The 26,098-nt window shown below is 51.3% G+C and overlaps 2 protein-coding genes across 4 annotated transcripts; one reads left to right on the top strand and one right to left on the bottom strand.

The window, feature by feature from the left end:
- Nucleotides 1-63: 63 nt before the first annotated feature.
- On the bottom strand, nt 64-16,806 carry CWF19L1 (CWF19 like cell cycle control factor 1). 3 transcript variants are annotated; one of them, XM_028733478.2, is made up of 14 exons: nt 16,654-16,805; nt 16,458-16,542; nt 16,282-16,360; nt 15,324-15,425; nt 7,485-7,702; nt 6,534-6,652; nt 5,956-6,040; nt 5,686-5,826; nt 4,777-4,888; nt 3,517-3,596; nt 2,910-3,119; nt 2,306-2,425; nt 1,188-1,285; nt 64-846 (listed from the first exon to the last, which is right to left on the bottom strand). In XM_028733478.2, the coding sequence occupies exons 1-14, from the start codon at nt 16,677-16,679 to the stop codon at nt 684-686; spliced, it is 1,638 nt and encodes a 545-aa protein (XP_028589311.2). In that variant the 5' UTR covers nt 16,680-16,805; the 3' UTR covers nt 64-683. The 3 variants fall into 3 exon arrangements, with proteins under 3 accessions (XP_028589311.2, XP_077788758.1, XP_028591105.2); XM_077932632.1 differs by having other exon boundaries at nt 5,686-6,040; nt 16,654-16,806; XM_028735272.2 differs by lacking the exon at nt 16,458-16,542 and having other exon boundaries at nt 16,654-16,703.
- A 569-nt stretch (nt 16,807-17,375) lies between these two features.
- Nucleotides 17,376-26,077, top strand: LOC114604713 (erlin-1-like). The gene is made up of 9 exons (XM_077932909.1): nt 17,376-17,428; nt 18,325-18,386; nt 19,495-19,684; nt 21,447-21,520; nt 21,781-21,839; nt 22,860-22,951; nt 23,850-23,939; nt 24,587-24,666; nt 24,832-26,077. Exons 2-9 carry the CDS (start codon nt 18,381-18,383, stop codon nt 25,060-25,062), a joined length of 822 nt encoding a protein of 273 aa, XP_077789035.1. The 5' UTR covers nt 17,376-17,428; nt 18,325-18,380; the 3' UTR covers nt 25,063-26,077.
- The last annotated feature ends 21 nt before the right edge of the window (nt 26,078-26,098 follow it).

Below are 26,098 nucleotides of genomic sequence, written 5' to 3' on the forward strand. Positions count from 1 at the left end.
ATCCCTCCCTGACAGCCACAGCCCCAACCGACTAGCCAGGAGCAGACGGGCTCAGCTCATGTATTTAAATATATAAAAACACCCTTTTATTTGAGGATTTTCTTATGACAAAACACTTTTTTTTACAGTACAACAATCCAACATATGTTCAAATTATATACACCCTCCTCAGAGCAATCCTTAGGAATCCGCCTTTGGCCGGCAGTTAATATTTCCCAGCAGAAGCAAGGAGCAGCATCTTCTGAGCTGAAACAAAGCCATGAAGAGGGGAAGGGGAGTCTGTCCTGCCATGGCCTCTAAGGCCCATCCTGCCTGGGTGCCCTGGAGGACCCTGTAGCAGAGAGAGACCCCTCTCTCCCTGAACCTCACAGGAGATGCTCGGTGTGGGGTGAGTCTGCCTCCGTTTCAGAGGGAACAGCTGCCTTCCTTTCCTCCACAGCACAATCTGGAGTTGTGCGCAGGACCCCCACTTAGACCCAGCAGCCACCTCTGCTCTGGAAGCCAGACAGGCCAATGGTAGCTGATCCGGGGGGGGGGGGGGGTGTCAGGTGGATGTGGCTGGCCACCCTCCCTCCACGCAGGAAGTCTCTGTGGCCGTGGAAGAAGAGCCCTCGCAGGGAGTGAAAGGAGGCTCCTCACAGGAAGAGAGAGGACAGGATCCAGCCGGTCTGTGCTGCGCCTGCTCACTCCCGCCCTGGCCCTTCATCTTCCTGGGCGAGGTCAAAGGGCTCAAAGGCCTGGCGGAAGTCTTGGGCTGCCGTGGCTTCTTCCTCCTGCCCCGCCTGGCAGCTCCTCCAGTCTGCCCGCCCAGGCATGGCCAGGATGGCTTCGCTGGCGAGGACCTCCCTGAGGGGAGAGAGAGGATACCCAGGAAAGCATCAGCCCGGGCTGCTCTCTCCAAGCGCCCCCAACCCCACCAGGCCCACAGAGCAGTTGGCTTCCTGCCCCCTCCCCAAACCACTCCTGATTGGGGGAGGTTGAAGGGGCAGAGATACTGGAGGTTTCCAAGCAGAGGCTGGATGGTTTCAGTTGAGACTCCCACGTTGCAGGGGGCTGGGCTGGATGACAACTGGGATCTCTTGCAACTCTACAACTCTAGGATTCTCTGAGCAAGAGAATCCTGGGGCTCAGCAACCACCCAGCATGTGCAGAGTCCCTGTCATTGGGGGTGGGGACAAATGACAAACCTTCCAAACTGGAGGGGAAAGCTCTTCCTAATACGGTGGAAGAGCTTCTCCCCATTATCGAGCTCCACATAGAAATAAGGCGTCCCTGGCTGGACTATCTGAAAGACAAAACCAAAGCCTCAGAACGAGACGCTGGGGCAGCATTCCGCTGCTGGGACCCCAGGGCTCAGAGTGGACAGAACACCAGAGCAGCCTCCTCCTTGCCTTGCCAGCCCCAGGCTGAGCGGGAGGTGCTGGGCCCAGCCTTGTAAGAGCTTTCAACAAGCCATTTGCTAAGTTTAGCCTGCCCGTTGACCCAAAGGCAGCAAATATGCCAGGGGTAAGGTAGGACCCTGCCCACTTGCAGCCAACTTGCAGCTTCGGTTCTCAAACATTGGTCAAATGGTCTTCCGGAACGGATTACATTCAAAAACTGAGGTTCCACTTTATTATTATTATTATTATTATTATTATTATTATTATTATTATTATTCTTCATGGCTGCAGCAGGACCCAGGGAATCTGGAGAGCCTTAAAGCAACCACAGAGTGATGGAGAGGCCAATACTCCCTCCCCCCCCTCCCCGCAGGTGGCTCTGTGGGCTGGCCCAGGACACAGATGGTCTGGGCAGCTGCCCTAATGGCTACTGAAGAGGAGTCTTCACACAGCCTAGGAAGGGGAAGCCAAAAGGACTCCCGTTCAGGCTCTGTCAGCAGCAGATGCTGGGCCTGCATGACTCTCAGGCCTTCCTCTGATTACACCTGCCCCCCCCCCCCAGGGCCCTGCTATAGGCCTACTTCCCTCTGAGTGCCCCCCTCGGCTGATGGGGAGAGAAGCAGAAATGGCTCCAGGTTAGGTGAGCCACTTTGCAGTCAGTGACTATGGAGCAGGCGGCAAAGGAAGGACTAGTGACTGAGGTCCCCTGGATTAGCTGTGATTCCTGGACCAGATGACCCTTGAAGTCCCTTCCAACCCTGCAATTCTGATTCCTGGACATCCAGATGAATTGTGCATAAAAAGGTGGCTCCATGCAGCCACCAGCCGTCTCTGAGCGTGGCCCACCCAAAGGGCTTGCTCCAGCCTCGCTACGGATGAAATGGACCTCGTGGCCCCAGGAGACCCTGGTGTGCTCCTTCTACCTGCTTGAGAGCCGAGTGCTCTGGGATCTCCAGCAACTCGATCCGCTGCTCTTCTGCCTGGACAATGAAGGCCTCCTTGATGTCTTCCGTAGTGCAGCAGTTCAGGGGAACAGGAACCACCTGGGCGATGGGAATGACAGCACAGAGGAGTTGGCATGGTGCATGGCAGCCTAAGAGCAGAACTGCAAAGCAAGCTGAGAGTACCATCACAGGGGCCCACAGGGCGTCCCTCAGTACAGCTTGTCATCATGGTGAAAGGCAGAGAGCCTCTCCTGCAGGCTTAAACTTATGAAATTTGAGGAAAGAAGGAAAGGAAAGCTTTCCTGTAGCTGTAGGAGGTGAGCAGCAGCAGCCGGGGACTCTGCACCCTCCAGGAGCCCTCTGCTAACTGGCCTCCTCCACACTCTCTGTGACAGCCAGACGCCGCTCAGACACTGTCTCTGGCCGGCTACGCAGAACTGCCACAACAGCTGCCCAGGCTCTGAGAGCCCAGCAGCAACTGCAATCTGCTCCCCAGAAGGAAGGAAGGAGGAGCACCCCACTGCTCTTACGCCCATAGCCATCCCTCGCCGGATCCTGAGGGACTAACCCAGAGGCCTCTCACCTGGAGCTGGAGGTGCTGACTGCGGTAGTTCCTCTCAAAGGCCACAAATCTCTTCCCTCTGGCCCCGAAGAACCTTTTCAGGGCGGACTTGTACTGCTCTACTTCTTCCACCACCTCTGATGCCAGGTCCACCATCGACTGAGAGTGCCCAATGGGCAAGATGAGGACGTGGTCTGGAGTCAAGCCCCCTTTGGCCAGGGCCAGGTAGCACTGCAGCAGAACCAGGCACAGAGGAACACAAAGGGTGAGCACCCCACCCCGCTAGCTCCGGCAGCGACACCAGCCGGGTCAAAGCTGAAGCAGCCCAGAGCCCCAAGGCGGCTCTCCCTGTGGTCATACTGAGGTTTCCCCGGATCAGTGCTGCTTCCTTGCACACTGAGAGATACCAAAGAGCAGCTCAAGAGCATCCAGGGACGGGACAGAAAACCACGGGAAGTCCTTTAAGAGGGAACCAAGCCTCCCCTCCAGGAGGCCAAGTCATGGCCAGCCTCGCTGAATCTCAGTCATGCTGCAGCAACTCCTGTCCTCAGCTGTGAGTCCATCTCAGACCCACACAATGCCCGGCAAGCTCCGAAAGGGACCAAGGCAGAAAGAAAGAGGGACTCACGTGCGTGCCGATGCTCACCACCAAATGCTTCTCGACTTCTGGGCTAGCGAGGCAAAACCAGCAGGCGGCCGTTGGCAGGGCTTGAACAGGCAGGTGGAGGGGGGAGAGACACAAACACTCACACATGTGTCGCAGGATGGCCAGCAGGAGGCAGAAAGAGCACTGTTTGCTCCGGGCAACTTGGTGGGCCAGGCCTCCAGAAAGACCCTCCTGCAGGCCCTGGCTGTTCCGGACTCACGGGGGGAAGCTGACATTCCCTTGCTTCTTGCCCCTGAGCCCCCAAGGCAGGGCCACTGCTTCTTCCCAAGCACAATGGGGATCTCAGGGGGAGCCCCACAGGCAGAGAACAGGCATGTGCTACGAGGGGGCTCAAGCTGACTCAGGCAAGGGAGCCCTCTCCCTTGAGGATCAAAAGCCCACCCAAGGTGGGAAGACTCTTTCACCAGCCAGCCACAGACAACTCCCTTCTCTCAGCGTAGGACAGTAGCCTAACGGGAACCCTCTGGGCAGGGGAACTTGGCAACCTAAGGCTGGACTACTGCCATGTGCTTCATTGGGGGGCTGCCCTAGGAAGTGGCTTGGAAGGCTGAATTTGTGCAGCTGCTTGACAGTTGACAGGTTGGAGGCAAGCAGATCCTATAACGTGAATCCTGTTGCAGCTCCACTTGGAAGTGATTGGGCACTTCCAAGCCTCATTCAAAGGGCTGGTTTTGACCCAGGAAGCTCTTTGTGAATTAGGGATTAGCCCTAACGTTTTATCATGTATTATTCTTATTCTTATTATCATCCTGTTGGTAGCCGCCCAGAGTGGCTGGACAATCCCAGCAGATGGGCAAGGTATAAATAAGAAATTATTATTATTATTAGGACCCTGTTATCTTCTGGAGCCCCTCTCCCACAAAAGAGACCTGCCAGACCCCCTGAGGGAGACTGGTGCAAGAGAAGGGCCTTTTTTGCTGTGGCTCCACATCTGCAGAGTCCTTTCCCCAGCAAGGTCGCCTGCTGCTGCCTCCACTGCATGTGTGTGCTCTTTAATGGTGTAGAGCAATTACCTTTATGTTTTGGACTGTGTTGTAACAAGTGAGTAGCAAGTCTAGAGCCTCGCCCTTAAGTGGCTCTGTTCTCTGCCTGCCGCCCAGTCAGAGTCTCCATGGAAGAAGTGCGGAAACAACCCCACAAAAGGCAAATCCAATTCCTGGCCCGAAGGGAGAAGTCCACCCTCTGCCAGCCCATGGAGAGAGGTGTGGGCCTGGTACTCACGGGGCTTGCTGGGGGCACGCTTGGGCTGCTGCCCCTCCCCACCTTCTGGTCGGCGCTTCCTTCCTTTTGGCTTGCTGCTTAAGTCAAAGAAGAACTGGGGAGCCGGCTCCTCCTGCAGAGGAAAGGAGAAGGGCTGCTATCAAGCCACCATCTGGAGAGCAGACCGGGGAAGGGCTGCTTCCATGTCCCTTGAGGCCTGGCAATCCTTCCTCTGCAACCCTGGGAGCAAAACTCTTTTCTGAAGGAGCTGCAAAGCGGGACTGGGGAGCCCCAAAATAGTGAGCAGCAGGACGAGCAGACAGGGCACAGCCTGCTGGAAGTTTCTTTCGGAGGAAACTTGGGAGATGATCCAAATTCAACTCTTGTGCAGTGCAGAGGGAGGATCAGTGGAACTCAGTGTTGTGCCAGGATGAAGGCTGTGTCTGAGCAAGCATCTCAGCTCCCCAGGTGGAACAACCTCCCCCCATGAGCTGTTTTTGGGGGTGCCGGGGGGGGGGGGGAGTGGCAGTCCTGTTGCGCATGAAGTGAATTCTGGCCAGGATCTTCTGGATGCAGAAAAGGGAATGGCTCCTTCTACTGACCATTCCCTGGCTGCTGAAGCCACCAGCTCCGCAACCTCCCTCCCCCACGTGCCTATCACCCGGCCGGCCAGAAAATAGTGGACACTTGGCTGGCCATAAGAGAGGAAGAGGATGTGGGACTGAATGGGTCCCCTTTGGCCTGATCCTGCTGCTGGGCTCTCCTTACATGTTCTTAAACATGCCAGATTTATATCCCACCTTCCTCTCAGGGCAGGAAACACACTAGTGATAAGCCAATTAAAGTTTGTGAAGACAATTCCAATGCAGAGGCAAATTGGGGGGGGGGGCTCTGCTGGAAATGCACGTGTGCAGCCCCCGCCCCCAGCACCTTTTCATCCGGCAGCATGTGGGCACAGCTCTTGCCGCCCCCAGGCCTTCGATAGGGGTTCTCCGTCACATCTTGCGGCTGCTTGACCAGCTCTGCAGGCTCCATGGAGCTCATTGGGAGGATGCTGAAGGCGTAGAGATACTGGAGAAAGCGAAGAGCAAAGAGAGTCAGGAGAAACACAAACAACTGACTTGTTTCCATCAAAGAAACAGTGATTCCTTTGACAATTCTCATCAGAGGAGACAGGAGGGTCCCTGGAACTCTCTGTACCTTCCTCTTGTCGGAATTGCCGACCCCGGCCAAGGCGATGAACCTGCTGACATGCTGGGCTGCCTCCTGGAGAACCGTGTGGTTCCTGCAGAAGAGAAGAGTGAGGCCACTTCCAGCAGGAATCAGAGAAACCAAAGAAGTGCCATGCTCAGGTCAACATGGAATCTGGACAGAGTTCAGCTTCTTCCAGAGCAGCTCAGCAAGTCACACATTGAAAGCCTCCAGGGAAGGAGATTCCAAAAGTCCCATGCTGAAAGGTGTCCGGCTTCACAGCACCACTTTCCCGTTATGGGAGGGGCACGAGATGGGCTACAGGTGGAACCATCAATGCAGAACAAATTTGGAATTCTATAAAATCCCAAAATATCAGGGTAGCAAGCAGATTCCCCCTCTGCCTCTCCAAGAGGACTCAAGGCAAAGAAATTGGTTGGAGAATTTCAAGAGGCCACTTATGCACAGCAATAGTTATCATATAAATAATAATAATAAACAATATTCCTCCCTGGCCTAATGCATGGGACTGCATCAACACAGAGACACCAGCCAGTCAGCAAACTGCGATCCCAGGCTCTGCGTACCTGTAGGGAAGTCTTTCGTAATAGACCTTTTGCAGGGCGGCAAAATGGTACCGTGGTTTCAGACTCGCAGCTAGTAAAGACACCAGGCCGGAGCCACATTTCTTAGTGTCTATGTCACCCTGTTTAAAACACAAACACACATATTTTGTTTCACATTTCTGTGGATTTGTTAGCAGCCCAAAGAAAGAAAGTCCCCCTCTGCCCATGTTTGCGAACTGCAGAAGGAAAGGATTGTTTTCTTGGGGAAAGAAAACCTGCTTCCTAGAAAGCCTCTCCCTCCAGCACAGCCCCCTCCACATCTGGGCCAGGCTGCTGAAAGGCTGTCTGGCTGCCATGGTAAACAGCTCACCTGTGGAGGTCTCTGAAGGGGGCCTCGTGCTGCACCCCCCTTCGTCTGATCTCAGGCTGGCGCCTGGTGGCTTCCCCATGGTGGCCCCAAGCCTGAGAAGGGTCTCCAGCCAGAAGCACATCTGGCCTTCTGGCTCTCAATTTAATGGAGACTTTCTTCTTCTCTCAGACTTTTGAAACAATGACAGCATTTGGTTTCCACTCCCCATTATAAACTTTTTGGAGATGATAACTGTTTACCACAGTTTTGGATATACTGTTATGCATTTCCTTTGTCCATTTTAGAAAGGGTTGGGCTATTTCCTGTTACTTTATTGTCACTGCAAAATTTATTTATTATGCCTGCCTCCCACTCTTGTAGTCAGCATTTATTTTCTTCCAACGCTGAGCCACATTTATCTATTGCCATCCTCTGGGTTCAGTATTGCATCACCACATATTTTTGTTTCAGTTGACTTTGTGGTATTCCTTACTGTTCCTGCTTTTCCAAAGTGGTGTATAATTTCAAGCACAGATTTACAATCACCACCACCACCAATCCAGAATGTGGATTTCTATGGAACAGAACATACAAGCCCCTCCCACCCAAAACTGGATACTTACAGGGCTATTTCCAAAGATTTCTACTCCTTTTGGCCAAGAAGATGTCAGCAAGATGTCTACGCCTTTGAACTTAGAGGCAGACAGCAGGGAGGTTTTGAGATCAGTCACATCCTTGGTGCTGAAGCAGTGGGCTGGAGTTGGTTCCCCCCCTGTGGACTCAGTCCCACTGAGGTAGGCAATCTGCAGCCCAGAGGCTCCGCTGAAGACCCCTTTACGTCCTACATGCACAGCACAGAACACAACGGTCAGGATGGAACCCTTTGACACACCAGCAACATGCCTGAAGACTGAACACAATTAATTCTACAGGGAATGAATGAATGAATGAATGAATAAATTTATTACGGTCATAGACCAGAAGAAAAGAAAAAAACATAAAAGGCAACAGTAGTTTACGAGGGAATGATGGTGTCAATTAAAAGTTGTAAAATTATACATAAAAACAATACACATATGCACACCCACCCACACACACACACATATATACTCATATATGCACTACAGTATATGTATAGACTTAAAAAAGGGGGGGGCTTGTCCAGGGGTCAGATCTTTTACTTTTTTACAACTAATGCCCTCCGCTTGATCGCGGCCGCAGAAAACTTGGCCACTTTCTGTGTTACTTCTGGGTTTTTATCTCCTAATAGGATTTTCAGCCGCTGAGATTCAGATCGACCTGGAAATTTCTGAACGATAGGGGAGATAAACAGTGACCTGATATCCCCGTAAAGGTCGCAGTGTAACAACACATGTGAAGCCGTTTCCACCTCCTTCAGACCACATGGGCAAACTCGTTCAGCATAGGGTGTGCCCTCGTATCTGCCCTTTAATAAGGCAGATGGCAGTACATCAAATCTGGTAAGGGTAAACGCCCGCCTATATTTTGCGATTTGTAGATCCAGCAAATATGGGGTTAGATTAAACCCTTTTCCATAATCTTGGATAGCTGGGTATTTATCTATCTTGCTCATATGGTCCTGAAGCTCTACATCTCCTATTCGCTGGCTCACCATCATTTTAGCCTTTTCAAAACCTGAGGCTATAAGTTCTTGTGGGGAAAGCCCCAGGCCCTTCAATTTTTCATAAAGCGACAATCTCCATTTAGACTGGAACGGGTCTAGTAGAGTCAATGGAGCCACTCCCACTGGGAAAAATATGAGTTTTAGCCAGAAGTGAATCTTCAGGATCCATATCCTGGCATTAATAGGGAGCTGACCTACCTCCAGCCTAATGGCAGTGTTGGAGACACAGGTAGGTAACCCTAGTAGGGAACGGTAAAATTTAGTTTGTACAGATTCCAGGGACTTGAGTTTTTGAGAATTAAATATCTGGGTGCCATACATCAATTGTGGAAGTATTTTTGCAACAAAGACCTGGGAGGCAGCAGGAACATATTGACCTCCTTTTCTGTAAAAGAATCTTATGATAGCTCTGAAAGATCTTTGCGCATTTACAATGGAATTCTTAATCTGATGGCACCAAGATCCCTTCTCATCGAAAATTATTCCAAGATATCTAAAAGATGTTACTTGCTCAATAGGTTGGTTATTAATTTTCCATTTATGTCGGAGTTTTCTCTTGGAGAACACCATAATTTTTGATTTAGTGTAATTTATTATTAGGTGTTCAGCTTCGCAATACTCTGTAAGAGCTCGTAAAAGTTTTCTTAGACCCACACAAGAGAAGGAAATAAGTGCCGCATCATCTGCGTACAAAAGGACTGGGATTGGTGTATTATTTAAGTTTGGGGAATGAGTACTTGCTTCCTCCATCTTTCCGACTAAGGAGTTTATATAGTAGTTAAATAGAATAGGGGCAAGAACACAGCCTTGCTTGACACCATGGAAACTTTGGATTTCCTTTGATAAGTTCCCATAACGGTCGCATCTAACACGGATCCGAGTATTTTCATGTAGTCTACGGATAAGAAGCAAAAGACGTCTATCGATGTTTGTGGCATTTAATTTCTCCCAAAGTCTGTGCCGGGGTATCAAATCGAAAGCTGATTTGAAATCTATAAAGGCTACATAGAGAGAGCCTCCTTTCTTTGAGGTGTATTTCTCCACTAGATGTTGCAATACCAGTCCTTGGTCTAGAGTTGATCTATGTGCCCTGAAACCAGCCTGGGCTTCCTTTAGGATGTGCTCCTGTTCCAGCCAGTCCGCAAACTTTTCACGTAAGTGAGTTGCATAAAGTTTGCTAATGATGCTTAAGAGACTGATTGGTCTGTAATTGGCTGGATCAAGTTTACAGCCTTTCTTGAATATGGGAACGATGATTGCCAATCCCCAGTCCTCTGGTATTATTGCTGTTTGATCTATGCTGGTGAAAAGGGTGGCAAGGACTGGGGCCCACCAGTCAATATTGGCTTTGAGAAGCTCAGGAGAGATATTATCTGCTCCCGGGGCTTTTCTGTGTTTGAGTGCCTGAATAAGCCTCCTAATCTCCGCAACCGACACCGGAGGCCACTCATCACCTGCCGCACACTGTATTAGTGGCTGTGTCAAAGGCAGAGCTGAATATGAAGATTGGAAAAATGCCTCCCAAGTCCCTGCAGGTATAGTATACTCCACTTCTGAGGAAGTAGATCGCACTCCATTTGCTACCAGTCTCCAGAAGGTGGCCGAATCTCTCTCTCTGGATGCATCTATTAGGCATTTCCATTCTCTTTTCTGTGCCAGGAGTTTTTTGTTTTTGATCAAAATTTTATAATTTCGTTTATCTTCAAACCAGCCCGTGGGGAGTTGGGGTAAATTGGCAGATCTATAATTCTTGTATTTTTTCAGTAAGTTTAGCTTCATGTCCTGACATTCTTGATCAAACCAGGGTTTGGAGTTTTTATATACTGAGGATTGCCTACTTGGCCTGTTCCTTTTTTCCTTCAGGGAATCTTGAAGGAGTGAAATTAACTCCTGAAATAAATTTATCTTTAATTCATGGCTTGAGGAAGTTATAAGGTTTTCTCTCTTAGTGAGGAGTTCCTTTGAGCATAGCCTACTTGAAATTTCCTTATGCAGTTCATCTGTCCATCTGATACGCGAATATCTGAGCTCCAAAGCTGTAGGGCTCGAATGCTCGATTTTCTCAGCGCAGGATAAATCCTTTCCCGCAGCTACGAGTGCACTTAATGGCAGATGGTCACTGTCTAAGCGCTCCTCCACTTTGCATTCCAGAACTTTGTTTTGAAGATCATACGACACGATTATATAGTCAATTGTGGAGGCGCCATTGTTAGATATAAATGTGAATTCTCCGACCTTCTCCCCCTCTGTACGGCCATTTAGTATAACCAAGTCCAACTTGTTGACCAAGTGTAATAGGCATAAGCCGGCATAATTGCAGCCTTTATCCTTTGAGATTCTAGCTGGTATTGGGTGGGTTTCCTCTATAATGGGGACTGTTTCGTGGAAATGGGCATACAAAGCCTCATCAGATTGTCCAGTTCTGGCATTTAGGTCGCCTGCCACCACTACAGAGGCATCAGGAAATTGATTTGATAGTTTGTCAAGATACTGTTCTAACTGAGCCCAAGTATTTCTTATCAATCTTTTCTCTCTTTGTGGGGGTAGGTATACGTTAATCAGCAGCAAGCTGTGGGTTCTCCACTGTACTTGCACAGCTGTGGCCAGATGGTCTAGTGGGTCTAGTTTTTTAAATATGGCCCTTAGCCTTGTTGAGATTAAAGTAACTAACCCACCTTTAACTCGCCCCCCTCTAGTACTTAAAAGACCTGGGAGGGAGAACGCAGAAAAACCATTTAACTCCACTTCACTTGTGCTCCAGGTCTCCTGGAGAAACACAATGTCATGTCTCTGGATATATTTAGCAAAGGATTGGTCAGAAACCCTCTTTTGCCAACCTGCAATATTCCAAGTTAGCAAGGCAAGGTTGCACGTTGTCTTGCCAAAAATTGATCTTAGTCAATTTGCCTTTGAAAGATTTTTTGGGCCTATCTTTTTATCTGTTGGTTGGATTTCATTCATTTTGGCAATGTCCATAGATGTATTATCGCCCAGGTACTCAATGGAATCAGTTGAAGGGTGCAGCGTGCTAACATTAGTGATCAGTACTCCTTTTTTTGGCGAATCTACCTTGAGGTGTTCTATTTGACTGATACCAAGTTCATCCTCATCCAGGTATCTCATGCTGGTCCAAGAGCGCGTTGTGGTTGTCATAGGGATGGTTTCCTTCTTAGATGGTAGATTGTTGCTGTCCCTTACGCACTGTGTTAGATCTGTTGCTGTCAGGTTTATCTCTGCAGCTGCAGAGGTATTATAAGGGTAGTCTTTCATGGTTGCCATAAGGATGGTTTCCTTCTTAGATGGTAGTTTATCCCTTGCGCACTGTGTTAGATCTGTTGTTAACAGGTTTATCTCTGCAATTGCAGAGGTATTATAAGAGTAGTCTTTCATGGGGTCTGTCTTGGCTTTTTCAGAGAGGTTCTCTTTCTTTAATTGGTCCGTTGCCGGTTCTTTCTCTCTTACTTTTTCCTGAGCATTCATCTCTGTTAGCTTATTTCTAAGGGTCTCCAATCTTCTCAAGATCTCAGATTGGGCAAGGAAAGGCAACAATCCAAACTGATTTATTAATGCCTTTTCTTCTGGATAGAAGTTATCCGTCCCCTCATTAGGCAGTCTCATCTCCTGTCTTAGTTTCAAGGACCCTTGCTCAGTATGTTCCAGTTTGTCTTTTGAGTGTCCTCTCTCCTCCTTTGGTTTACAAGTAAATCTTATCTCAGCTGTCGTAAACTCATCAGGAAACAATTTCAAACATGTGCTGTTTTCAAAAAATCTTGTTACCGTTATCCTTTTCTTTAACAGCAAATGTCTTGATCTATATATATATTTAGCCAAGTTTTGATCTTTGAAGGAGGCAATCACTCGCAGAGAGTATCCATTGTAGAATATGAAATCTACTGAGGTAATGTCATTTAATTTTATTTTCCCTGGCAGCATATCATCTAAAGTATTCACAAAATGCACCGAGCGTTCTTCCTGTGTAAGGAAGCCCTTTGGCTTCGGGTAGTTAAGAAAAGCTAACTTCCTATCTGCCAACATCAGTTTCCATCCTTTATCCTGGGGCAAGTCTTGCCCTGCTACTGGCTCATCTTGAGATCTGCCATAATCAATGGTATGGGGTGAGTCTTCTTTAATATTTATGGATCCTTGGGGTTTCAGCATAGAGCACCCGGGTAGTGATTCCGTTTCCTCACTTGTTTTGTTAGGCAGCAATGATGTTTCTTTCAAAGACTTCAGCTGGATCTTTTTTCCTGGATCCACACTGTTGTTCTCTCTGCTGCCATGTATAGCAGGTTTGTTAGAGTTTGTTTTTGATTTTGTTGGAATCAGCTTATATAGTCTTTTCCAGCATACTTTACATGCACGTCGGTTTGTAACAGATTTCCTTGCAGTTTTTATGTTCTTACTTTTCTTTTTAGTTTCAGCTTTCTTCTTATGGGATCTCTTACTGATGCCTCGCTTCTTTTGATTTACTTCGATAGGAAATTCAGTTTTAGGGACAGATACATACAACCCTATGTCCTTTCCTTGGTGTAAATGATTTTCCGCTGCTGATCCTTGTGTGCACTTGCTGGTTGCTGGTTGCTTTGTATATTCTGGCTCTTGAGGGGTGGTTGGTGGATCAACACCGTGAAATTCTGAGCCTTTAGCTTGGAGGGGATAATTTTCCACTAATGTCAGGAGCAGCCCATTTGTTATTGTTAAGTATTTTTTCATAGCTGCCAGATCCAGATTTATAGAGAGCAGCCAGTCCTGAGGATAGCAGTCATTGTTTTCCGTCTGGGAGCCCATAGATGAAGTCTGGGATTTCTGGGAGTTTCGGGTTTCTTCCTGTAGCTCTGAAGATAATATCTCAGCCAAGGCTATTTCATGGGCCAGGCTCATTGTATTTCTATTTTGGTTGTTATTCTCCGTGTCCTGTATTCCTCTAGAGAAGGATGAGTGATCTTGAGCAGCAGAGGGAAAAAGAAGAGCCTCATCCTGCTTCAACTCAACCATCTCAGCCATCTTTTGCTCATTTCCATTTCCATTTCCATTCTCGTTGTCCCTTGTATGTAAAAAGTATTGCGTGATTTTACTCTGTTTCTCATAACACTCCTGGAACAATGGGCTTGTCACTATCCCCAGGTCCCTACGTTTCTTTCTAGTAAGTACCATTTGTAAGTCTTTGTTACCAATCAGGGTTATTCTTCCTATTTCAAAAACTATGTCTCTTAGGAAGTCGGAAGCTCCACCCAGCTATAGGCTAAGGTCCAAATTGAGGCAAGATTTGGGATAGCTGTTTGTAATTTGTAATTTGATAGCTTATAGTTCAGAGCGTAACACGGAGTTGGCAATAAATCAGCTGTCACCCGTTTTCCTTATTGTCGGTCAGACTTGAGGAGCGTGGCAGCGCGGGGAGCAAACCCTCCGGACATCAAGATAACAAGGTAACAAAAGAGCTAAAAGGACTATTAAACTACTTAAAAACTCTGGAGGAGTTAAAATATATTATAAAAGGGGTTTCAAAGGTTGGCTCGGTGTCGAGCCTGTTTAAAAAGCAGATTTAAGAACTTGCCTCAGATAACCTCCAGAACTCTGCAGCTAGTTCGGCGGCCATCTTCCCCCCTTCTTCCCCCCCAGGGAGAACCAGAGAGATCCGAGTTGGGTGTATATGCTGGAATTCTGATTTGTTCAAGAGACAGGGAAGGAGCCTCTCTGCCTTGTGCTGGAAAGAACTTTTCCCTGGCCAGTAAAAATTCCCAGTCTTTTCCCAGCCCCTGGTAGAGCCTGGCAGATGCCTGCATTATGACCCATTCAATTCATGGGTCAGGTAGCTTGGCATGGAGTGGGGTGGGGGCTGAGTGAACAGGGGGAGAAACCTTGGGGAGCCCCACACCATCACCTTCTTGGGAGCATTGAGAGAGGTCAGAGGGGCACCATCCCTCTCCTCCAAACAAGAAGGCTGAAGATCAAAGATCTTTGTTCTCCACCAAAGAAGAGGCAGGTGGCAGCCGTGCTCCCAAGCCCAGACCCCAGCAAGGAAGGACCCAAGTGAGAATTCTCATTTGGCACAGTAACTTTCCATTTGGAAAAAGAAACAATTTCTGGTGGGGATCAGATAAAATCCACACCCTGCTAGGTTGAAGGAAATACAAAATATGGTTCCCACAGAGCCCTAAATTGGGGCCTCAAACCATGCCTGAGTCCCAAGAGCAGTCAGCTCCTCCTCCCCTCGTCAGCTTTTAGGTGCAAGCCTGAAACCTTTCTATTTGCCTGGGCTTTGGTGGTTCTTCACCTCCATTGTGGTGCTCATCTTTCAGTGGGCATGGGGAGGGATAGTCCTTTTTATTGGATTGTTGGACGAACAGTTTGAGGATTCTGTATGGTACATCATTTTAAATTTGGCTTTTAACTGATTTATCTCTCTGTAGTCTAAACCACAGAGCCTAGGGCTTGCCAATCAGAAGGTTGGCAGTTCGAATCCCCGTGACAGGGCGAGCTCCCGTTGTTCGGTCCCAGCTCCTGCTCACCTAGCAGTTCGAAAGCACGTCAAATGCAAGTAGATAAATAGGTACTGCTCCGGCAGGAAGGTAAACGGTGTTTCCGTGTGCTGCTCTGGTTTGCCAGAAGCGGCTTAGCCACATGACCCTGAAGCTGTCTGCGGACAAACGCCGGCTCCCTCGGCCTATAGAGCAAGATGAGCGTGCAACCCCCGAGTCATCCGCAACTGGACCTAACGGTCAAGGGTAACTTTACCTTTATTTTTTTAAGAAGCTACTATCAGACGTTTTCCTCCTTCCTTTTAATTAAATGTAGTAAACAATAAGCATAAAGTTACCCAGGTAAGTGATGTTCTCCGCTAGTTCGCATCCGCTGGCATCTGGAAAACATTGTGCTGTTTCACTGTTGTTGGCACCCAAGACGTATGTCTGTATAGGAGCTGAGGGAGACAAAGCCACCATGGCCCAAATGAGATGAACTTTGCAGGGCTGTTATTTCTCGGTGATGGCACCCGCCCTGTGGAAGGCCCTCCCATCAGATGTCAAAGAAATAAACAACCATCTGACGTTTAGAAGACATCTGAAGGCAGCCCTGTTTAGGGAAGTTTTTAATGACTGATGTTTTAATGTATTTTTAATCTTTTGTTAGAAGCTGCCCAGAGTGGATGGGGAAATGCAGCCAGATGGATGGGGTATAAATTAATTAATTATTATTATTTCTTTCTCCACAGACAATTCATTTCAGAGAAAGTGCTGGCTTTTGAAAAAGATATGACTGGGCACTGTGGTGTAGGCTAGAGAGAGAGTGAGCTTCCTACATGGAAAGGGGTCCTTCACAGGGAGAACAATGCAGATGTGTGACCCCACAGTGAAAGTCTGAAGGGCTGCAGCCCAGACACAGATCATCACCTTGGCTGGAAAACAGCCTGAGGTGAGGGAGAGGGGCTTGGAGTCAGGGTTTGAAACGCCCATTGTTCTGGGCGCATTTTGTGAAAGGCAATTTCATTAGCATGAGCAGTTTCTGAGCTCTAGGTGCAGGAGTGTGCCTGAGATGTCAGATTAAAACTACAGAGTGGAAGGAGAGGAGGACCCTTTTCTGTCCCCCACTTCCAGCCACACTCTGAAGCCTGGAGAAGGGACCCTCATAAGAATATTAGGGGGGCGGGCAGGGGAAGCATGGCTTTGTTTTTTGCAGTCTACAGATGAGGACTAGACCATGGGGGGAAAGCTGCAGTTCATTCATTTTCAGCTTTGTCTCAGCTCCCCGTTTTCCTGTCTCCTGCCACCTCGCCCCACCTTTCTTGGCTCCTGTCTGGTACGCCTCCCATTCTGGGTCGCGGGCCGAGCCGAAGAAGTTCCCGACGCACAAGAGGAGCTGCAAGAGAAGAGCAGGGGAGAGGGTCAGGAGGAGGCCCCGGAGGAGACTGGGCCGCGCCCGCCGCGGAGGAGACGAGGGGAAGGGGCGCCCTTACGTCGAAGGAGCCGCTCTTGCTCTGCGCCGCCTGGACGCGGCTGTACAGGGAGCCCAGGCGACCCTCCACGTCCCCGCAGACCAGCCTGGAGGGGGAGAGAGAGAGAGAGAGAAGGCGCGTCAGGGGGGAGGAAGGCGGACGGAGCCCCGAGGAAGAGGAGGCGGAGGGGAGGCCGGCGGGGCCTGGCGGGACTCACACTCTCAGGGCACCGCCGGGCGCCATCGCTCTCCCGCGCGCTTCCTCTTTCCGGCGGGAGGGCACTTCCGGCTGGGGGGGCGGTGCGTCGCCCAAAGTCCTCCGGCCCCCTGGGAAACGGGGAGGCGCTTCTGCGCAGGCGCCTCCCGAGAGAGCGAGAGCGAAGGAAGGAAGCCAGCGCCATGTCCTCCTCCGGCCTGGGCGGGGAGGGGGACGCCCGTCGCTGGCCCGGCCCGGCTCCTCCGGGGGCGCCGCGCTCCCTCCCCGCCCGCTGGGCCGGCGCCGGGGCCAGTCTGGCCGGGGCGGCGGCGGCGCTGCTCCTGCTGCTGGGCGCCTCCGTCCACAAGGTGCAGGAGGGCCACCTGGCCGTCTATTACAGGTGAGGCGGGCAGAGGGAGACCCCCGGGACCCCCCCCCCCGACCCCTCCGCCTCTCCGCTCAGCCCCCTCTCTCTCCCCCCAGGGGCGGGGCGCTGCTGGCCACCCTCAGCGGCCCGGGCTACCACCTCATGCTGCCCTTCGTCACCACGCCCAGAGCCGTCCAGGTCTGTATCTCCCCTCGGCAGCTGGGCCCGGCAGGGAAGGGGGCCTCTGCCGACCCGCGGGGGGCTCCTGCCCGGGAGGAGCAGGCGGGACCTCCCCCCCCCCCCGCAGCCCTGCTGCTGCTGCTTCTGGGCTTGGCAGGGACCCTCCGCCCTCCCGGGGCTGCTCAGTCTCTCTTCTGTTTCAGACAACGCTGCAAACGGACGAGGTGAAAAACGTGCCATGCGGGACCAGGTGGGTCGCCCTTCTTGTGGCTCTTGCTGTGCCGGGAGGAGCACCTCAGGCTGGGTGCGGCGGAGCCTGAGCGGCATTTTCTGGGCTGGAAGCACCCAGCACCCCGTCAGTGGCTCTGCTTCTTGGCTGCTCAGTGAGATGTGTTGGGCAGGATTCTGCCAGGAATCTCTTCCGGAACCAAAGGGCTCAAAGGCAGTTTGCTTAATGGAAGCTGCAAGCAGCCAACAGGCTCATCTTGGGAAAGATGCTCTCCTGTGGGGCTGCTGGCCTTTCTCTTGCGGGGGGGGGGGGGCTAGTCAGGTGTATGGCAGGTGCCCCAGTCTGGCTCTTGGCAGCTGCTGGACACAGCCAGGCTACCTAGTTATCTTTCAGTTGTAGCAGTGTGAAGGCAAAGGCGGGAGCTGGGGTTGCCTCTAGAGTCCTGTGTGTCTTCATTTTCTCTTGCATGTTGCTCAGTAGAGGTGTAGGTTAACCTTCAGTCTGCACCAATAGCAGTGCAATAACTGTGGGACCTGCATCTGTTCTAATCACTCCGCTGGCGGCTTCATTGCCACCCGCTCCGTGACACAGGCTGTGAGGAACCGCAAAGGCTGTTGTCGTCATTGGCTCTGGCGGGAGTTTGTGTTGTGGAGGGAAGTGCTGCTGGTGCAGCAGCCCAGCTGGGCAGTCTGTGCCACTTGCTCCTGTGCCCATTGTTGAGGGCCAAAGGTTATCTGGGGTCTCCTGGAGCAGGAAGCTGCCTCAGACCAGCCCCCTGCCCACCCCCTGCTCTCTTGCACTTAAACTCTGTGCACGCTGTCTCTGCCTCTCTCCCTCTTGGTGCAGAGAAAGGCTTCAGGAATCTGAGTTTGCCCCAAGGGGTGGCATAGCTCATTTTCCTCCTTTTTCCCTTGCAGTGGAGGAGTCATGATCTACATTGATCGGATAGAGGTGGTGAACATGTTGGCTCCACATGCAGGTATGGCTCCTTTCCCTGTGCCTGAAAGCAAATCCTGGAGGAAGGAGAGAAGCAGAGCCCCTCGGAGACAGGGGCGGGTGGGCTCACCAGCAAGAGAGCTGAGGGAGGTGGAGGGTTGGTGGGCCTGGAAAGGGGCTTGCAGAGGGAAGTTGGAGGGGCTCATGTTGCTGAAAAGGAGGGTTTCCTGTTGACTGCTCCTGACTTTTGATGTTGGCTCAGTAAGGATTGCTAGGCTGATGGAAAACAGCCAGGGGTGGGTCCGGATTCTGATGCTCTTCAGTGTTGTTATTGGTGACTGGCATGAGTGAGACTTACACCCTCTGAAGGAACTGATTTTGGTCCAGCCGAAAAGGCTAAATTGCTTCTGAATCTGTCAGAGTCAAAGGCGTGTTTGTCTGTGTGGGGCAGGCTGAGCAGGCAGAGAGACTCTCCTTGGGCACCTGCAGGGGAGGCAGTGGGCACAGCTGTTCTGGTGGGGGGAGTGGCTGGGGCCGCAGGAGGAGGGGGAAGAGAAGGGAAGTGGGGTCCGGAAGGGCACCAGCTGGAAAAGGAGCGCAGGACAGGGCCTCTTGGGGATGGCAGAGGGTGAGCTCTGAGAAGAAGCTTCGCAGCTGGGCTTCTAGGAAAAAGCAGAGACTGACTCCCGCTGGGGCCTGGCTCTCACCACAGTCCCTGCGAGGCTTTGCAGGATTTTGGGAACTGCTGCTCACTGACTTGTAAAGGTGGACTTCTGTATAGAAGCCTTCAGTTGCAGTTGACATAGGAAGAAAAATGTTATCAGTCTCCTGTAACATCACATTGTAATGTTTTCATTAGAGCTGCTCACTTTGGAACTGCTGAGTAAAAATTAGGACGTTTGCTCATTAGGCCACTGCCATCTTTTTGGGGCGGCAGCCTTAAGCACACTTTCTTGCAAGTAAATCACACTAAAACCAGTTGGACTTCCTTCTGAGTAAATATAGCTAGGATCCGGCTTCAGATGTGTGGACAATCTTTTATACTTACAAGTCATATTCAGTTGTTAGATAGAAATTGTGATTAATTCAGAGAAATAGCTCCTATGTGTTCAAGAAACGCTGAGCACCAGCATCTTGAATTTGCCTGACAGGTGAGAGAGCACCAATGGCATCAGAGTGACTTTCCGGTGACACTTCTGCTGTTCCTTTTCTTAGTATACGATGTTGTGAAGAACTACACTGCAGATTATGACAAGACCCTCATTTTCAACAAAGTCCATCATGAGCTCAACCAGTTCTGCAGTGCCCACACCCTCCAGGAGGTCTACATTGAGCTCTTTGGTAAGCAGGTGACGGGGGGGGGGGGGGCTTGCTTTTGCTGGTACCGTTTCCCCAAAGCACATCCAGTGAATTGGAAATGGAGCAAGGATGTTTACACAGTTCCATCCCTCCTCTTCTGGGACAGCATGGAAGAGGAAGCCCACAGAGATCTTGTGCCTCTTGCTCCGTCAGGACTTCGTCCTCCAGCTCTCACCTGATGATGATGATGATGATATTTTCTCATATATACACCACCCATCTGGTTGGGTTTCCCCAGTCACTCTGGGCAGCTTACAACATACCTAAAAAATAATAAAAAGATCATTCCTTAAAAACTTCCCTTAACAGTGCTGCCTTCAGATGTCTTCTAAAAATCAGATAGTTGTTTATTTCATTGACTTCTGGAGGGAGGGTGTTCCACAGGGAGGGCACCACTACCGAGAAGGTCCTCTGCCTGATTCCCTATAACTTTGCTTCTTGTAGTGAGGGAACAAGCAGAAGATCCTTGGAGGAGGACCTTAGTGTCCGTGCTGAGCAATGGGGGTGGAGACGCTCCTTCGGGTATACTGGACCGAGGCCGTTTAGGGCTTTAAAGGTCAGCACCAACACTTTGAATTGTGCTTGGAAACGTACTGGGAGCCAATGTAGGTCTTTCAAGACTGGTGTTATGTGGTCTTGGAGGCCGCTCCCAGTCACCAGTCTAGCTGCCACATTCTTTATTCATTGTAGTTTCCAAAGGTAGCCCCACGTAGAGTGCATTGCAGTAGTCCAAGCAGGAGATAACCAGAGCATGCACCACTGGTGAGACAGTCTGCGGGCAGGGAGGGTCTCAGCCTGCATACCAGATGGAGCTGGTAGACATCTGCCCTGGATACAGAATTGACCTGCGCCTCCATGGACAGCTGTGAGTCCAAAATGATTCCCAGGCTGCGCACCTGGTCCTTCAGGGGCACAGTTACCCCGTTCAGGACCAGGGAGCCCCCCACCCCCGTCCTCCAAGAACAGTACTTCTGTCTCGTCGCGGTTCAACCATCCGCCAGCTGCCTCCAGACACTCACACAGGACCTTCACCGCCCTCACTGTTTCTGATTTGAAGGAGAGGTAGAGCTGGGTCTTCCTGGTCCTCCTGAGGTGCTGGATCAGGAGGAATGCAGGAGCCTTTTGTGTGGTTGGACCTGCTCCCATTTCAGAATCTGCCCTCCTGTTTCCTTAGATGTCTGGCAGGCAGGGTAAGAAGCTGCGTGACCAGACTGGGATGGAGTGCTTGGGGAATTTGGGATTTCTGAAGGAGGAAGAATATTTTTAGGAGAGAGATGCAGCTGGCAGCTGGGCATGTGTAGAGACACCCACAGAGCTGTTTCAAATATTCTGCTTCACATTAAGCACCACAGAATTACTCTTGGTAGTGAGAACAATATTTATTATGGCATCCTGATATTTTGCCAGCTGTTCTTGGGCTTGTCTGGCAGATCCGATTCTCTGCTTTTGGGAATCTTCGACTGGCTTGCCTGAGGGCCCCGTCCACAGCTGGGCAGTTGGCAGGGCAGCCTGGTGTCTTTGTTGACTCTTGCCTGTGGTTGGCACAGGGGGTGCATGTGGCTCAGTGGCGCAACATCTGCGGTGCATGCAGAATTCCTGTGGGTCAAGTCCTGGCAGGGTCTCCAGTGAGACTGACCTGGAGCCATTGCGGCTGGTCAGTGCAGGCAGCACAGAGCCAGCTGGAGAAATGCTGGGACTCTCTTTGGCTGATGCTGCCTCTCATCTTTTCTCCCCCTAATCCTAGATCAAATAGATGAAAATCTGAAGTTGGCCCTGCAGCAGGATCTGAATGCCATGGCTCCAGGTCTCACCATCCAGGTAATGCCCCCCTTCCCTTTTCCCTTTCCTGGCTCTGGGTGGATTTAGGACTAGCCCGCTTCTCTGCGTGGGGATGCAGGTTGAGGAGGGAGAGCTTCCCTCTGTCGAAAGTGGAAACTTGCCATATTGCTGGCTGGGGGGTCCAGCCCAGCAGGACGAGGCCAGATGCAGGGGCCGCTTCCTTTCTTTGCAGTAGAGGAGCTTGCACTTGGGGGGCAGCTGCAGTCTTATGAGGTCTGCTGGCTTTTGTGTGTGTGCAGGCAGTGCGTGTGACGAAGCCCAAGATCCCAGAAGCCATCCGAAGAGATTTTGAACTTGTGTGAGTATTTGCTGAGAGCATCAGAGAAAGGTCAGGCCAAAGCACAGGGCCAGGGAGGGGCTCTAGGCTGGTGTTTCAGGATTCCCACGGGGGCCAACCAAACGTCTCTTCTGGGAAGCCCTGGCAGGCAGGCTGGACCTGAACTCCACCAGTTTTCACCTCCCCTTGGGCTCCTCAGCCCCTGCTCTCCTGAGGCATCTCCTCCGTCCGGCAATGAAGGTAGTACACAGCCACAGCGTGGTTTCGTAGACATGGACAGCCGCCTCCTCTGTGGATTTGTGCCCACCCTTTTCTCAGAGGTCTCTCCCCATTCTGTGCAGCTGATGCAAAGGCCAGGGTGGGAGAAGCGCCTCTCAGGCAGAGTGTCTCTGCTTGCCAGGCCCCTGCAAAGAGGAAAGGAACAACCAAGGCCGTTGCTGGATTGCTCTGGGCCATGCCTGAGATTGGCCAGGTCTGGCCCTTCTATGGCGGAGGGGCAGGCATATGAAGAGAGAGATGGTTATTCGGGGGGTTTGGGGCTTAGATTCTGGCATATGGAGAAGTAGCTGGCCGTCAGTTGGACTGCTGTAAACTAGCAGAAGATGGCAGGAGTTGGTGCCTGGAGGTATTGGGCAGAGCAGGCCAAGAGACGTGGCTGGAAGGCTGAAGGAAAAACATCTTGGGCAGCTCATTAACTCTTCAGGGCCAGTGACAATCTGAAGTGCAAATGTTTATCTTTTGGGTTTCCCCCCCCAAACACGCCATGTATCTGAATGAGAAAACATTCTGTCTAGTGAAGGGAAGGGCCAAGATCCAGTGCTGGAAAAGGAAACGCGTGAGTCCGGAGCAGGGCAAAAGCTGGAGGGGATTTAAAGGCCAAGCTCCTGCTTTGCGCAGCACCTTGGGATGCAAACAGCAGAGGGGGGGGTCAGCCACCCCCTCCCAGGGCCCCTTCCTTCCCAGGGCGGGGGGGGGGGGAGGGCAGCTGGGGCCCCCCACCAGGGAGGAGCAGGGAAGGACCTTTCCTGTTTTGCCATTCAGGGAAGCAGAGAAGACGAAGCTCCTGATAGCGACCCAGAAGCAGAGAGTGGTGGAGAAGGAGGCCGAGACGGAGAGGAAAAGGGCCGTCATAGGTAACCAAACTCCCTATGGGAGAGTCTCTCTCTTCCCCCCACCCCTGGTCCCTTATCTTCCCTTGGGACAGAAAATGGGGGGGGGGGGAGGCATGTGTGGCACGAAGACCTTAGATTCTAGGCTTCTGGCTGGATCTAGACACATCCAAAAAGCATTTCAGGAAAATGCATTGCAAACCTCATGAAAAACGGAACTCCACAGTGCCATATTTGTTTCATACAATTTATATACCATGTGATTGTTAAAAAACCCTAAAGTGGTTTATGAAATGCATAAAATGAAAAAACAGTAAAAGCAGTTAAAAACAGCTATTTAAAACAATTAGATAAGAATTGAAACCAGCAGTAAGCTAAAGATGGATAAAACATCTTACATTTTTTGGGCAGGCTTGTCTTAAACAAAATATTCTTAGCAGGCGCCAAAAAGGCCACAGTGATGAAGGCACCTGCCTGGTGTCAATAGACTAGGAGTTCTGAAGTGTGGAGGCTGCTGCAATAAAAGATCAGTTTCTGGCAAATGCGGAACGAGAATCCTGTGGCAGCTGTGTAGCTTATTGCTTGACATGGCAAACAGTTGCTAGCGCCTGGTTGCAAAGATAGCCTGGAGCAAGAGACTCTGGAGAGAGGCCTGTGGCGACCACAACTTCACTTCTAGCAGAGGCCAGGGTGTCTTCTTTCCCCAGGCCCAGCAGGCCTGAGAAGAGGACGTGGCCTGTGAGGTCCCAGTGACGGTGTGTCGCAAGCCAGGCCTGCATGCCCTTCGGGGCTCTTGGTTGCCTGCTGCAAGAGCTCTGTTGCCACGGATTTCCTCTTGGGAGTCCTGGAGCGCTGGCTGTGGGGCTCTGGAGCATTGGTGCCCTTGGCTGCTGGTGTTTGACTGACTGCTCTCTCCTCACAGAAGCAGAGATGGCGGCTCAGGTGGCAAAGATTCATTGCCAGCAGAGGGTCATGGAGACTTTGATGGAGAAGCAAATTTCTGAGCTTGAAGGTAGCTGTGCAGCCCTTACCTCTGCCTCCTCCCTGCCTGCAAAGCAGAAGCTGTGAGCCAAATAGCCCCGCGTCTCTGGCTGTGCTACCCACAAGCATTCTGCCTGCAGCCAAGCAGAGCACTGGGACTTTGCCTGTCTTCTGGGGTCTGAGAAGCCAAGTCCGGGTGCAGCCTGGGTGTCTGGCCACAGTTGGGCATTGATGCCTTGTGGGTGCCACTGGGGGTGGCCCAAGGCAGGGGCTCCTTTGCTCCAGATTCACTTGTGTTCACTGGCTCAGATTGCTTGAGCCTGAAAAACAGATCTGCAGAGCCTGCACAAGCCATGTGCCTCATGGAGAAGGGGTGTGTGTGTTTGTGTGTGTTTGTGTGTGTGTGTGTGTGTCTTGTCCCCAAAGCCTTGTGTGCAAAGCATAATCCAGGTCCCCAAAGCCAAGGTGGGCAGGGAGGAGGCAGGCAGAAAAGGGGCTGCTTTCTGCTCTGGTGCATCCTCTGGACCGTGGGGTTGGGGCTGTTTATTATCTTCATCCTGGGTGGAACCAGTGCTTGAGTGGGATGTTGCTTTGCTGTGGGTTTCCAGGGCCGTCTCCCCATGGGGCGCCCTGGTGATCCTCCTTTCTCCTGAGCTGCCTTCCTTGGTCTCTTCCCAGATACGGCTTTCTTGGCGCGAGAGAAGGCGAAGGCTGACGCCAACTTCTACATGGCCCAGAAAGCAGCTGCCTCGAACAAGGTGGGTGTTGACTCTTGGCTGCCCGTGTGCGTGCTGGGGGTAGATCCTGAGCCATCCTCTGGGATGCTCATTTGGAAGGATGGCTGCACTGTATCCCGTGGGTGCTCATGGCACAGAAATCCTTGCCTCATTCGTTCTCCTCCTCTCTCCCCCTGCCCTGTGCAGCTGAAACTGACACCTGCCTTCCTGGAGCTGATGAGGTACCAGGCCGTGGCCTCCAACAGCAAGCTCTACTTTGGCAGCAGCCTCCCCCCGAACCTCTTTCTGGGCTCTTACGCCTTTGAGCCGGCAGAGGCGAGGACTGCCAGAGACAGCCGTCTCCTCTCCAAAGCAGGGAAGCTGCGCCTCCAGCACCGGGGAGGCGGGGCCAGCTCTGCCACGGCAGCTGCCACATGATGCCTCTGCTGCACCAGCCATCGTGTCTGCGCCGTGGTCTGAAACTGCAACTCACTGGCTGCCTCAGATCTGCCTTATTCAGGGCAGCACAAACCGTCCTTGAAGTTGTGTGGTCCTCCACAGCCCAAGGGCCAGCTTTCATGGGAGTTTTATGGCTGCTGCATCTGCCCCACAGAGGAGGGGTGTGGGGGGGGGTGCTCTGGAGGACCTCAGCCGTTAAGTCCGTGGAGGGTAGACTCTACCGCAGACCTCCTGTGAGGACAACTTTGACACAGCAAAAGTGTGGGGGGGGGGGATCTGATTTTACCACTGGTGCTTGCATGGTCCTGGGTTTTGTTGGAAAGCTGCTCTTTAGCCTCCTTGCAGGGTTTGCTTGTGATGAAGGAGCATCTGTTGTCCTTTTGGAGAGTCTTCCTCACTCAAAACCTTCCTCCAGGTAGTACTTTAAGCAGGTGGGCTTAGGGTGCAAGCTCCCTTGGGTGTGGGTGTGTTGTGCTGCTTTATCATTGCTTCTTTCTGTGTCCCCTGGGTGGGGCATTGCCCCTCTGCGGAGCCCACCCCACAGCATGGTACTGGATGCTCCTTGCAGAGATGCCCAAAGGCTCAGAGTGTCTTCATTCTGGGGGCCAATGCACCCTAAGCCCACCTGCTTAAAGTACTACCTGGAGGAAGGTTTTGAGTGAGGAAGACTCTCCAAAAGGACAACAGATGCTCCTTCATCACAAGCAAACCCTGCAAGGAGGCTAAAGAGCAGCTTTCCAACAAAAATGAACCGCGATGCCAGGGCGTGTGCAGAAGTGGGGACGCATTTGTTGGGTTGTAACTGTAAACTGGATTAAACTGGTGGGCAGACTTTGCTTCAGAACTTAAAAATGCATTTGTGGAAGGTAAACCTGCTGACTGGAAGTGTTTCCTGGCTTTTTTTGTATGGCTTCTATTTCAAAAGAGCGAGAGAGATATATGCAAAATGTTGAACTTTGGATTAAGGGAAAATAAAGTTATTTTCATAATCTTTTCCTATGGCGTCTGTATCTGT

The sequence above is a fragment of the Podarcis muralis genome, chromosome 1 (genome assembly GCF_964188315.1).
Source record: "Podarcis muralis chromosome 1, rPodMur119.hap1.1, whole genome shotgun sequence".
Taxonomy (NCBI): domain Eukaryota; kingdom Metazoa; phylum Chordata; class Lepidosauria; order Squamata; family Lacertidae; genus Podarcis; species Podarcis muralis.

Excerpts from the sequence above, each read along its gene's own strand:
- CWF19L1 (XM_077932632.1), bottom strand. The coding sequence starts at position 16,679 with ATGGCGCCCGGCGGTGCCCTGAGAGT. Across the intron at positions 7,703-15,323 it reads GGAGAACATCACTTACCTGG|GACGTAAAGGGGTCTTCAGC; the intron begins GTAACTTTATGC and ends CTGTGCATGTAG. Across the intron at positions 6,041-6,533 it reads TACGAAAGACTTCCCTACAG|GAACCACACGGTTCTCCAGG; the intron begins GTACGCAGAGCC and ends TCTCTTCTGCAG.
- LOC114604713 (XM_077932909.1), top strand. Across the intron at positions 21,840-22,859 it reads CGAAGAGATTTTGAACTTGT|GGAAGCAGAGAAGACGAAGC; the intron begins GTGAGTATTTGC and ends TTTGCCATTCAG. Across the intron at positions 23,940-24,586 it reads GCAAATTTCTGAGCTTGAAG|ATACGGCTTTCTTGGCGCGA; the intron begins GTAGCTGTGCAG and ends GTCTCTTCCCAG.